The sequence below is a fragment of the Leopardus geoffroyi genome, chromosome B3, assembly GCF_018350155.1.
Source record: "Leopardus geoffroyi isolate Oge1 chromosome B3, O.geoffroyi_Oge1_pat1.0, whole genome shotgun sequence".
Lineage (NCBI taxonomy): Eukaryota > Metazoa > Chordata > Mammalia > Carnivora > Felidae > Leopardus > Leopardus geoffroyi.
The window spans coordinates 110871770-110885776 of record NC_059337.1 but is presented as its reverse complement, the minus strand read 5'-3'; the positions used below and the strand labels follow the sequence as shown (position 1 = coordinate 110885776).

Here is a 14007-nt window from a genome sequence, read left to right as displayed (position 1 = left end):
CACAAAAACCTGGATAAGTGTGACTTTCTCAGGTCTGTTTTAAAGGAACAATATAGAAAGGTACGTGATTAAAAAGGCACATTCTCTATACCCTACTTCCCCCTCAACCCTCTCAGGAGGGATCCCGATTGTGTCCCCCCCAAGAACTCTGCGTGCATGTGCCATTTTACCCCTTTGAACACAACAGTGTCAATAAAGAAGGTCTTGCAACTTGCTTCTTCAGTCCCGGGTGCCTGCTGGCAAAGGGGCTCCCGCAGGACGGCAGTGATACTGCAGCACAGTCTGTTAAGGCTAGAATTTATATTTAAACATCCAGATTGCAAAATCATTTCCTTTTATTCTGTGGAACTTCAATCAAGTAAGCTGACTTGTGCATGATTTATGTTAATTTATACATGGTGGTGGGAATTAAGACTGAAGAAAGGCTCCTGGGGAAACTTCTGCTCTTTCTTTCAGAAGATCTTCAGGGCAGGGGCTGACTCCTCTCCACCTTCCCCACACTTCCTAACCAACAGTCGGCCCGAATAGACACTGGCCAAATGTTCAGAGCGGCTTCTCGAAGAGGGGAAATCTAGAAGGAAAAGGACATGAGAAGTAAACGTTCCTCTATGAGCTGAAACACACCCCCACCCCCACCCTGCAGCATCCTCCTTTTGCTCTGCCATAGCTGTTAACGTTTCCATCCTTCCCACAACCAACTCCAGGAGGGCAGGGTTTGCCCACGGACCTGAACACAATGCGCGCCACTCTTCCACTATGGCTATGTGAACACTGTTCGGGCTGGGAGTGAGCCAGGGGGACACCTCCAGTGTCACATAAGTCCCCCAGGCATGGAGCACACCGTCTCTGCTCCCTCTGCAGGGACTTGTGTAAGCACCCATCCTTGCGGCTGCTGGGAAGAGGACTATACTTTGCCATCAGCCGGACCTTTACTTTCTTAAACAACCTGAGAGTTTTCGTTCTGCATTATTACCCTCTGACACCCTTGTCTTCAATGGCTCCTTCTAGTTAGTGTTGCTTAATTCCTAGACTTGTAACTCCAGGTCACTTGCAGCTGTCAGGATTCCCCTTTGTAACTGCGCAGATCAGGACTCGGTTTCCTGAAAACCAGGTCTTCCCTTTTCTTAGTTTATTCCCCGTTTTGCTGGAGGACACTGCTAAACACCTTCCTAGGAAGGGAGGTGGGGTGGCACAGCTGGACGTGTCTGAAAACATCTGGATACATTTGGTGGGGTGTTAAGCACAGGTGGGGAGTCAGCTTTCCCCGTGAACTTGGGAGTCTATTCTTCCATTGTCGAAAAGTCCCTTACTGCTGATAAGAAGACAAGTCTTCAGTCTGATTCCTATTTTCTCATAGACAAACCATTTTTTCTTTTCTGGAAAAGGCTTTTTAGGATTACATCTTTGATGTTTTTGAAATTTCAACTAGATGTATCTAGGGAAGGCTCATTCATTGTGACGAGTACTTGGGAGCCTTTCACTTAAGACCCCATGAAGTCCTAGACTCTTTCCTCTTCTTTTCTACATTCTGGAACATTTACTCAACTCCTGCCCACCATCTACTCAGAGTACACAGACCCCTAGTAGCACCTGCCTTCCAGGGTGCCAACAACTCAGAACGCAGCCTCCGCGCCAGTCCCTCCAGAGTTCACGAGACGGTGGCTTTCTCCCCTACACTGCCCCTGAACAAGCCACGCTCTTCTTCCAAAAATGTGTTGAGATATTTCCTTCATTGGTCACTGCAACTCTCCCCTCAGTGATGTTTGGAAAGAGAAGTTCTGAAAGTATCACAACTGGCATTTTCAGAGCGTTAGCTTGAGTCCCATAATTCATAACTGTGCCTTGTAAGGAAAAAAAAGCAAAACTCTCACAGTTAACAACTTACCTGTTTAGAACAACCCATTCACCTGTTCAGTTTCAGGGTCCAAATCAATATCATAGAAACAGGGCCGGGTGGGGAGTCCAGGCATTGTGCTCATCTAGGAGATGTGAAATAGCAGTAAAAATAAAGTGATCTTCGTTTCCACCTTCCCTTCAGATAAAAAGCCCAAGGCACAAAAACAGAATATTATTTTACAGTTGTCAATAAAGGGGCACTCTTCTTGTTACACACCAAGTCACCGATCCTGTTATGGCCTCACAGAGAGACCAGCGAGTCTTCAGCAAGCCAACGCTGGGCTTCACTACCATCTTCCACATTGACCACTGCAACAAGAAGTAGCAAGGAAGGCCTTCCACCTACATTCTCTAAGGCAGGTGTGGGGATGCTGAGGAGTCTCCTCCCCCCTCCTCAGCCCTCATAGGACTGGGTTTGCTTGCCTTTTAATTTTGTTTTAATTTGTTTTAATAAGTCTGGGGTTGGGGTGCCTGGGTGGCTTGGTCGGTGGAGCATCCGACTTTGGCTCAGGTCATGAACTCGCGGTTCATGGGTTCGAGCCCCATATCAGGCTCTGTGCTGACAGCTTGAAGCCTGGAGCCTGCTTCGGATTCTGTGTCTCCCTCTCTCTCTGCCCCTCCCCTGCTCATGCTCTGTCTCTGTCTCAAAAATAAATATAAACATTAAAAAAAAAAAAAAAAAGGTCTTGTGTTGATGCCCATATCATTCTGCTTCAGCAGCACATTAGGAATTAGTATCCGTTAACTTGGGCCAAGACATTTCTGTACAAAATCTAAATAGTTTTACAATCACTGTTCTTAGGGGTCCAGTTTGGCCTTCTAAAACTGAGCTTGTAATGCCTATGGATTATATTTGTACTTCCTTCTTTTCTAAAGACCTGGCTTTGACAAAAATCTACCTAGCGACAAATCCTTAAGGCTTGTAAGTAAACTTTCACCTGTAACAGTATCTTGTATAATGAATATGTACAAGTTCCAAATCAGATCCAGACAGGAAAAGAGTTTAAGCTGAACTTCCACAACTTAACGATAACTTCCCAGAACATTCTCTAGGGACCTATCAGTCTCCATTCTGGAACTCTGTAAGCAACTGATGGGTGTATGGACAAGACGGGGGAGGGAAGGGATTGGTCCTCAGACCTAGCAGAAAAGCCTGGAGGTGACGGTGAAGATGACGGGCTTGTGCCCATTGATGCAGACATGCTACTGGCAAACTCAGGCCGGACCTGTCAGTTTTGCCTTCCCCTCGATGGCCAACCCCCTGCACGCACATCAAAAGCGAGTGCCCAGTGCAGCTCCTCCTATTCCAGCTGGCGGCTGCTGACAGTGTCTCCAGAGAGAATAACACCCGTTTCTGTGACAGTCAAGATGCCAGGCCAATGGTTTAACATTCCTATCGAAAGGTAACTTCTCTAAATCCCCAGGACTGAAGAACGTCATCACAAAGCTGAACCTCCTGCTCTCTGCAGTGGCTGAAGGGGCACCAGCTTGCCCCACGCTGAGAGCTGAGTGGAGCAGGGCACACATCTTTAATAACTTGCCCAAGGCCAAAACCAGCAGTGAAAACTGGATGTGGCTTTAAAGTTACACACTTCAGACTTACAATGCCACCTCTTACCACTTTCTTTCTATCCTGAAAGAGTAACCCAGCTCCAGCAGGAGATCTGTTGGTTTCTTTTCCATTATGAATTGGCTCAGTTTACTATCTCGATCCTGTACTGCAGTTAAGGACTAGCTGCAGGTATAGGACACTGGGCGGATCAAAGGGGGAAACCCAGGCACAGGATCAGCATTAACCTGGGAAGGTCAGTGCAAACTGTGAGTGTGCCCTTCAGCACTCTCCCTCCCTTGTCAGCAAAGCTCCTTCTTTAATATGCACGAAGTCATAAGGAAGCATTTGATAATTCATCTTGAAGCAGAAATAAGCAACCTCATTTTCCAAGTCTAAAGGGTTCAATCGCATTTTAAGGGGGGAGTTCTTTACTCAGAAACAACCAATTCCCTTGAGTTTCAGGCATAAGCTGCAGGCCTGTCAAGATGATCAGGGAAGGTTGGAGCCTCTGTCCCTACCCCCTACCCCCCTACTGTTGGCCGGACTGAGTTAATCTGTGAAAGGTACCCAATGAATGTCAGTTGTGATGATACATTAGCACTATCACAGACTATCGATTAGGCCTGTCCTGGATTCAGTCAAGGTCATACTGCCCCTGGGAAACAGAACTGTTACTCATCACAAGTAGTCATGGCTTCACCCTTGAAAGGACACCAGGATGATCCACAGCAAGAGGATTAATCCTAACAGGCCCGACGCCAGCTTGCTCATCAGCCATGGACTCTGCTCAGCTGGCACGTGCTTGATAGCTTCAGTGATCAATTTCAGACGAGAAGCACAGATGAACCACCCCCCACTCTGCCTGCAGCACTCACTTACCGTCCCCACCAAGGGGTACAGAAAACCAGCCCCGACGCTGGCGCGGATGTCACGGATGGGCAGGACGAAGCCCGTGGGCACGCCCTTCTGCTCTGGGTTGTGAGACAAGGACAAGTGTGTTTTGGCCATGCAGATGGGCAGGTTCCCAAAGCCCTGGGGAGAGAAAGGAACAAAGCAGGACAAATGAAAGTTGACAACAAAGCACATCTGGGCATCATGATGATACGGATTCTTTTTTTTTTTTTTAATTTTTTTTTTTTTCCAACGTTTATTTATTTTTGGGACAGAGAGAGACAGAGCATGAACGGGGGAGGGGCAGAGAGAGGGAGACACAGAATTGGAAACAGGCTCCAGGCTCTGAGCCATCAGCCCAGAGCCCGACACGGGGCTCGAACTCACGGACCGCGAGATCGTGACCTGGCTGAAGTCGGACGCTTAACCGACTGCGCCACCCAGGCGCCCCTGATACGGATTCTTCAATTTACTTAAAACATCTAATTCCTGGGGCACCTGGGTGGTTTAGTCGATTAAGCCTCAGACTTCAGCTCAGGCCATATTCTCGTGGTTCATGAGTTCAAGCCTCATGTGGGGCTCTGTGCTCACAGCCCAGTGCCTGAAGCCTGCCTCAAATTCTGTCTCCCTCTCTTTCTGTCCCTCCCCTGCTCGTACTCTGTCTCTCTCTCTCAAAAATAAATATTAAAAAAATAAAAAACAATAAAACATCTAATTTCCTTTACATACACCTCTACCTCACTGACCTCAAGCTCTGTATTCTAGATCCCCCCCACACCCCCCCAAAAAAGAATCACTGTTGGGTGAGGGAGGTAAGCACCCACAACCATATTCCAAAAGTGAGTATTTTATTTTCATCCATACAATCTATTAAAAATGATAGTTTGGAGCAGATGTGAGGACACAACTGAAGGCAGGCTCTCAGTATTTGAGGAAGACACTTCCTATTTCTCCATGGCTTTTCTACACGTTCATATACCACCTCTGGGTAGATAAAGAACTGGACCACCTAATCCAAGCTCAGTATCCAGAGGGGAGAAGACTGTCACCCAGAGAAGTGAGGCAGTGGGTGCCCAGCAGGGTGGGGAGAACTCAGGGGCTCTGACACCCAGGCTGCTCTGTAAAGAGTTAAAAGAACCAACCAACCAAACACCCACCTGTTTTGTGTAAACGTCAGCTTTGTGTTGAGCTTCGGGGAGCAATTCAATGTCATCGGCCCCATAGATCTTCTGCGCAATGATCCTGATTTTATCCTCAACTGGAAGCTAATGCACAGGAAAGAGGGGGAGATGCCATGACTGGACACACATGATGATGCTGAACCGGGCCACAGTCTAGGTCCGAGTTCCCACAAAGGCGAGAAGATGCTTTCACATACACATACAGATACACAGATAGTTTGAGGTGCATGTGGGTTACAAACATTTTCTTTTAATACCAAGCTCCAGATTTTATACGTGGAAAACGTCCCACAGAGGTAAAGTTACTGTGTGTGTGTGTGTGTGTGTGTGTGTGTGTGTGTGCGCGCGCGTGCGCACGTGTGCATGTGTATTCAGGACCTCCCTAGGTATGTCATAAACAATACTGCTGACTACCCAAGAATAATTATTTCTTCATAAATACAAAGTAGTGTTCTAGTATTGGAGATCAGACTCATGTCAAACCAGACCTGGGATACTACTGACGAAAGACAACCAGCATCCATCCAACAACTCCCGGTTTGTTATGTGAGAGGCAGATACTATTTTTAACATAAGACAGTGACTGCAAACCACTGTTGCTTAGAAATAGCCATAAAAACAAAATCACCTACGTATTAAAAAAACACCCCAGTGACTTACACGACAACATGCACCGGGTGTGCTGCAGAAGGCCATGACTTGTGTGGCACCTGAAACAAACAGTGCCAGGCATGGAGGCCAGTGGTCTCTCACCCAGTGAGAGCCTCCCCCTCCACGGGGCTGCTCCGCTGGGGAATGAAATGCAAACTGCGTTAAGGAGAGACTGCCTAGAGGAAATGGGAAGGAAAGCTCCCTGGATGAGCAAAGTACTAAAATTAGGCAATAACCTGACTAGGCTCCCTGGCAACTAAGGCTAACAGGACACACTGGGCGAATGTTGTTTTCTGAAAGGAGCAATAATCTATAAAGATAAAAATTTCCTTTGGAGCTACACAGTGCCAATTTAAGGAGAGGCTTTATATAATGGACAAAAATAAGGGGACTATTCAATCACGGTTGTATACAGACGCGACAGAGATCGCTTTCCCATGTGTCTTATCATTGGAGCTTTATAAATGCTGAGGCACATTCAGAGCTTCTGAAGTGAAAGTACTTTCGTTGAGGGGTGACTGAAGGCTAACAGATGCTAAATAAGACAAAAAGCGGCAGACTCCAGTTTATCAGAACAGAGAAAATTCCAAGTAGAAACGAATGATAAAGTCTTTATCACTCAACTTCTTCTGGGCTTCCTGCTGGTCTTCGAGGACTGGGGGTTCCTAACTCAGGCACTGAGGATGGAGCTTAGAGACAGGCCCTATAAATGCTTTCTTTGCATGTGTGTACAGATTGGCATTTACGGCATTTCCTGAAAATATGATTGGTTGAACAGATTTTCAAACCAGTCTATAAAACTGAAGCCTAATGGGAAAATGTCAATGTCAATAGGACAATGTCAATGAAATGTCAGTGTATTTTATCTGCAAAGGGCAAACAGAAACAAGAGAATGTTAAGAACTCAAGAATACTTGGGTTTCTTCCCTCTACCTTTTTATGGCTATTTTTGAAAGTCTATGACTGTATTTTAAAAACCAAGCCAGAACCAGCCTGGAAAATACAAACAGAATTAACTACCACATCCATCCCATGTTCCTAACAAAGTTTCCAGGTGTCGTGAGCATGCTGCTTAATGTCTAATCACATCCTGAAATACATGGACAGAAAGCTGAAAACAAAGTACAACCCTACTATAAGAACAACGTTTCTCTGAACTCACTTTATCGCATCACAGAATAAGCAGTTACTCAGTGATGAAAAGAATAGTAAAGCCTGCCGGGATGCTTTGGCTTTGCACTAGAGCTTCTCTGCACGTGAGGCAGCCCCAAACCAGGAGGTGAGCTTGGGAGTACGCAGCTTTCCCCGGTACTGGGAAGTGGTCAAAAAGCTTTTCTGAGCATGATGGAGCTCCCTGCTGATCTGCAACAACATGGCTGGTGCCTTGGGTTAAAGGCTGTAGTGAATTACACTACTGGTTCTACATTTAACCCTTTCTCCTGCCAGCAGAGAGAAGGTACCATGAGCCTTCCCAAAAGTTAGGCCGGGAGCCAACCTCCCAGAGTGTTCTTGCCTGGACCTGCTCCTCTGTAAATAAGCAGAAACATGCACTGGTAAGAAAGCTGTCTAGGATTGAAAGCCCAGGCTGTGGTTGTGTAACTCACCTACGTGGGAATCAAACTCACAAGGCTAAAGACGCTAAACACGGGCTCTAAAGAGAGGCAGCCACACAGAAACCTCACTGTGCTTTTTTTTTCTTTTTGTTTTTGTTTTGTCTTATAGCAAGTAACCCACCTTGAGGTCATAGAGGAGCTGGAAGCTGCTGGGTGCCTGAGCTGCTCTCTGGACAGCCTGAGCTAGGGCTAAGGCGCCCTTGCCCCCTTCTGCCCAGTGAGTGCATTTCACAGCATCGAAAGCCCCGTGTTCTTTGGCGAGGTGGCTGACGAGGTCCAGCTCAGCTTCCGTATCTGTCCTGTAAAGGCAGCGCTTCGTGTTAAAGCACTGATGACAGTTAGGACAAACTCTTTTGAGCTACTCACCGATAAATGGAAACTAATCAAGTAATACTGACTGGGTTTGAATCCCGGCTCCATCAGTTACCATCTGGGTGGACTCCTGGCTAGTTATTTAATCCTTATGTGCTTTGGTTTCCATGTGGTACAATGGGACTAATCATAGCACTTATTTCATTGGGATGTCATCAGGCTTAGTTGACAAACACATGCAAAATACTTAGAACATTCCAGGCACATCACAGGAATCAATAAATACTAGCTTTTTAGGGGCGCCTGGGTGGCGCAGTCGGTTAAGCGTCCGACTTCAGCCAGGTCACGATCTTGCGATCCGTGAGTTCGAGCCCCGCGTCGGGCTCTGGGCTGATGGCTCAGAGCCTGGAGCCTGTTTCCGATTCTGTGTCTCCCTCTCTCTCTGTCCCTCCCCCGTTCATGCTCTGTCTCTCTCTGTCCCAAAAATAAATAAATAAACGTTGAAAAAAAAATAAAAAAAATAAAAAATAAATACTAGCTTTTTAAAAACGTTTCCTCCCATTCTGTTGTGGTTAGGCCATTATAACAAGACCAAAGCTAGCACTACAATACCTACACAGCCTACACAAGTTGCCTCTTGCACGAACACTTCTAGCTCAATACGGTTGACTCTTTGTCAAGATAATGTCCCACCAGACCTCCTAAAATAATAGAACTCTGTAGGGCTATGACCTTCTGTTAGCACAAAAGGCCTCTAGAGAGCACAAAGAACATTTAACTTCAGGTCTGTGTGTCACCCACTTCACCCAGTAGAGAAGGGGACCCATGGGAGCCAAATCTGACCCCGGACCTTCAGTGGCAGGAGTGACAAGTTTGCTGTGGCGTCTGTGGTGTAGCTCACACCACAGGCTCTCATTATTGGCTGCTAGAACACAGGCTTAATAACCAATACCAGTAGCTGGAGAACAAAACAAAGCTAAAAGCAGTGCTATACAGTCAGCTCCAGGAGATGTTTTCTGACCATTTTCCACAGTCCCGTTGACTCCTACTCTTTGTACTCACTTGAATGCATTCACAGCCACTACCACTGGAACTCCAAACATTCTGGCATTTTCAATTTGTTTCTTTAAGTTACTGAAGCCTTTTTCAACCAGCTCCAGGTTCTGTAAAAACAACAGGAAAGGTCCATGAGGTCAGCTGCAGGTTCTTCTTAAAAGAACTCCTTGAACCAGCAGCCAGCCACTTAGTCAGAACAAGCCAAGGGCAGATCTGCTGATGCATTTCGCACACCGTGGTGAGGGGGCGCTAGGGAGCCATAACCCTGGGCCAGCCTGTAACACTGAAATGGCGTCAGGCTCGTCTCCTGGCTCTCTTGAAAGCATGAGAGTGGGCATAGCTGCTGTCATCACACCACATCTTAATAGCATATTTGCTGTTTGCAGAGAATCAGTTGCTCTTAAGTAAATTATATTTATAGCCTTGTGTTTATAGATGTCATGTACTCATGTGGTACAATGGTACAAACTCTACTCAGCATCTTGCACAGGAGACAGAGCCCAGCACAGTGCCTGGGGTTCATTACACAGCCACCGCACGTGCCGTCAGAAAACACGAAGTGATCGGTGAGGCTTTCAAAGGTTCTAATGAGCTCAACCATGTACCTTCACTCGGGACAAAGAAGATAGATGCCACCTTTAATAACCAAATACTATGACGTTTAAAGGAAAGTAATTAAGGAAACATACCTTTAAATATGTTAAATGTTAATGGCAGCTCTGCTTGCAGCCTTGGAAAACTGCAAACACAAACCTCCTTCGATGGGGGACTGCGCCAGTGAGTTATGACATACACCCTCTATTAAATATCATGCAGATGCCATGAAAAGTGAGATAATCTGCATTAACATGGAAACTGTCAAAGACGTACTAAAGTGTGCCAAAGTTATAAAACTATGGACAACTTCATTAATTCCACTTTTGGACAAATACAAAAATGCGTGTATATACTCATGAAATGTTTTAAATGTTGAAAAATATATACCAAACTGTTCAAGGGACTCATATTTGTGTATTATATCCTTACATTGCTTAACTTTCTCTTACAAAAAGGATGCTACCATTATAAGCTTAAAATACATTAGATATCTCTAAGATAAAAATGTAATAGTTTTACGTAAAAATACATACACTGGCTCATGAGCAAACCCAGCAGTAACAGCCCTTGGTTTGTGGATTCAATGAAAGCAGAAAAAGGGGGCAAGACAAAGGTAGAAAACAATTACAGTTATAAACATGACTTAGGCTTTTTTCTCCTTTAATAGTTGGAAACTAAAATTAGGATTGAGTTGATATTCTAAAGAGCACTGCTAATTCTTTACCTCTAGTCACATGGAAACCAATTAATATGTAAGACCGATTGAGAACAGTTTTTGAAAAGTAGAATTTCGTAAATGAAGACACCAGCTGGGCCAGTGAGGGGCAGTCACTCTAATTAGACACAGGAAAGGCTGTGGGGTGGCAGGAGGGCCAGAACTGTGAATTCCCCTCCTACGCGTGAATCAGACAAATGACCATAAAAGGCAAATCATAACTCAGAAGACAGGCAGACTCAAGGCACTAACAATTCTCTTCTAGCTGCTTCTGAAATACTTCATTTAGGGCTTGAACAGTGGCACTCGATTGCTTGACAACTTCAAAAGCCTCCAAAAAAGGCAGAAGAATTGAATTCACAGTGGCAGCGGCTGACCTTCCCGTCTCATGCGAGGGTCTGTGTCTCACAGAACCACCCCAACAGCCTCCAGGGATTTGGGTAGTAAATGATATAAAGAGGAAAAGGCTCAAGGTCACAGTTGTTCTTTGAGCTCCTCCTTGACAGCTAGAGACCAAATCAGCTTAGGGAAACTTTACCTAGAAAAATATAACCAGGATCCTGACTGCATAGTGCCCCTTTAAGGTGGATTTAAATACGCAGAGGAAGAGACATTTCACAAAAAGTCCCTACTTGTTCCAGACTCAGATGGCATTTGGTAAGGAAGCAGCCGATGCGCTAAGGCTGTGGAAAGAAACGTCATTAGTCTACAGGGCAGGGTTTCTCCACCTCACCACCTCTGACATTTGGGGCCAAATGATTCTTCGCCGTGGGGCTGACCTGTGCACCACATGGTGTTTAGAGGCAGCCTTGGCCTTTACTCAGTGCCAGCAGCACTTTCTACCTGAAGTGGAAACAACCAAAAATAGGTCTCTAGACATTGCCAAATGTCCCCCGGGGGGCAAAACTGCTCCGGATGGAGAACCAACCACTGGTTTCACTAGAAGCACTTCTTCCCTACTTTATTCGATAAGATTCTTCAGCACACAGCAGGCCTCTTAGTGCCCCTGTCCACAGGAGCCATACCCACCCCCCTCATCTCCAAACAGGCTGAGAGACACTGATTCTGCGTATTCTCTAGGACAAGTGGTTAGAAATGACTGAAGTTACCTCCTCTATGTAAGCCTTGGGAAGAGGCAGTCCAGCAGTAACCTGGAAGGAAAGCAGGCAAAGTCAGAGGCATTTTCTACTTACAATCCGGTTTTAGCTTAAAATGATGCCTTGCCATGTGTAAAAGGCCAGAAGCTGCATACTGGCGGGGGAGGGGTGGTTTACAGCAGGATAAGGTTGTTTCCTGTCCAAGGGATTTAGGGCATATGACCAACGACAAAAATGTCTGGTTTGAGCATTGTGGGAAACATCTATGGCCTGAATGAGGGACGTGAGGGCAGATCTGTGAAGGCGGTGGGGAAAGGGATGTGTTCTAGGCAAGGGCCATAACCTCAGTGAGCAAAGCACACAGCAGTGGGGGCGGAAGTAAAGGTGCACGTATGGAAAAAGGCAGTGGTCAGAAAGGCCACCCTGAATGTCCCCCAGAGGAGTCTGTGACAGGCCCTGCAATGGGCTCCTGACCTGGTCCACGGAGCCAACACGCAAGTTTGTGGGGCTGAACTAGGGAGCATGAGCAATAAAACAGGAGGGACACAGTCCAGGATTTTCTCCCTCCATCAGAATATATTTCAAGGTGTCAGAATACTTAAGTGGTGAGTTCATTGTTATGGAGGTGGCCAGTGGCTTGGCTTCTGCCGCATCCACAGGGACGAGCACTGAGGTAAAGGTGCTCATTCCAGGGACTCCACTGTGGACAATGGGCGTGCCTTACAAGGCTTCAGCCACCCAGCGTGGTCCACTCCCATTCCTCTGTCTCCAAAGGGGGCCAGAGAGGCGGGGCGGCAAGCAGGGACCTGAGCCGTGTTCTGGGGCTGACATGTAGCTCCATGAGGGACTGTGAGCAGCATGTCTGGCTCCTTGACAGAAGTGAGGCTACATACGAGGCTCTCCTCTCACTGCTGCCTGAGTTAAGTGTCTGGCATTATGTTTCAGACCATGAGGGCAGGAGGAAAGAAGGTGCAACAGTGTGAGGGGTGCAAGAGGAAAACATGTTGGTTATAACTGGGAAGATAAAAGGAATCCAACCTGCATTCATGGGCTAGGAGTGCTTTTGGTACCTGGGGGACCAGTGACACTGGAGAGGTGTCCTGGGGTTGCGTTATGGCAGTGGTTCTCACAGAGTGGTCCGGGGACCGAATCCTTTCACAGGGCCATGAGATCACGACTATTTCCATAGTAACTCTAAAATATCACGGCCCTTTTCACACTCATTCTCTCACTGAGTGTACAATGGACTTTTGCAAAGAATACGTGACATGTGCTAACACAACTGATTCCGTGCAGAACATGAAAATCCAGTAGTTTTCAATTAGGCCAGATACTGAAGAGACCTGAAAACTGTACAATGCTTACATTTTGTTTGGGGAAATGTAAGAACTTTTCATGAAAAAAAAATTGTTTTTGTTAAAATGTAACTCATCTTCAATTCCCAATATAGTCAATTCCGATATAACTACCGAAACAAAAGTTCTTTCAGCGCCTCAAGAATTTTAAGCGTAAAGAAGTTCTGAGACTAAAATGCTTGAGAACTGCTGTATGATAGCTACACGTAGAACACTGATTTTAGGGGCGCCCGGGGGGGAGGGGGGGCGCGGCGCTCAGTCAGTTAAGCGTCTGACTTCAGCTCAGGTCATGATCTCCCAGTTCGTGGATTTGAGCCCCGCGGCAGGCTCTGTGCTGACATCCTGGAGCCTGCTACGGATTCTGTGTCGCCCTCTCTCTGCCTCTCCCCCACCCACACTCTGTCTCTCTCAAAAGGAATAAACATTTAAACAAACAAACAAACAAAGAAAAGAAACTCCGATTTTAAGAGAGGGGGCTCTTATTTCTCAAGTTGTAAGACCAGCTTCTAGAATTTAAGAAGGCTAGGAATTTAATACTTCTTCAAGTAATTTCTGAAAACTAGCACACTGTCTTCATGTACGTGTGCTAAAGAAAAGGTATTAAAATAGTAGGATAAAAAGTGTAATTTCTAACCAGTAGGAATTCAGGAACACACAAAGTTCAGGTTGGAGTTGAAGATAAGCTAGTCCTAATCTAGTTTCTCTCTGTTACCCGGAGGCAGTCCAGGGCAGACCTACCTTTCTCCTCCCCTTCTCTCCTACTCCGTGCTAGTCCCACCCAGCATGTGCCTTTCAAGAAGGCCCTGACCTGTCTCGGCTTAATGGTTTGCTTGGCTGGCTGCCAGCGTCACTATTTAGAGGGAAAATGGGACTCGTTTAAAAACAGTCTAAACATAAAGGGGCTTTTTGTGGATATAGCCAAGCCCATGTCCTTGGAGGGGCTTAGATATTATCAGATGGCTTCCTCAGAAGACAGGCCGCGAAGCCCATTTCCACCATCTGTAAATGCCAAGAGCCGCCAGTGCCTGTGAGTGATAAGGCGGCCAGTACGAGAGCCGTCTGAACACCTCTTGCTTTGGGCACCTCTTAGT

At 46.3% G+C, this 14007-nt stretch overlaps 1 protein-coding gene across 2 annotated transcripts in view; it reads right to left on the bottom strand.

Moving 5' to 3' along the window:
• Window positions 1–317: 317 nt before the first annotated feature.
• The window catches only part of MTHFD1 (methylenetetrahydrofolate dehydrogenase, cyclohydrolase and formyltetrahydrofolate synthetase 1), a 62678-nt gene continuing 48988 nt past the window's right edge, over window positions 318–14007 (bottom strand). For both annotated transcript variants that reach the window (XM_045451209.1, XM_045451210.1), the window contains 7 exons: window positions 11574–11615; window positions 9159–9259; window positions 7906–8083; window positions 5497–5604; window positions 4328–4480; window positions 1886–1979; window positions 318–571 (listed from right to left, as the gene is read on the bottom strand). In XM_045451209.1, coding sequence (XP_045307165.1) covers window positions 1890–1979; window positions 4328–4480; window positions 5497–5604; window positions 7906–8083; window positions 9159–9259; window positions 11574–11615 — 672 coding nt within the window. In that variant the 3' untranslated portion in view covers window positions 318–571; window positions 1886–1889. The remainder of the gene's footprint in view (window positions 572–1885; window positions 1980–4327; window positions 4481–5496; window positions 5605–7905; window positions 8084–9158; window positions 9260–11573; window positions 11616–14007) is intronic.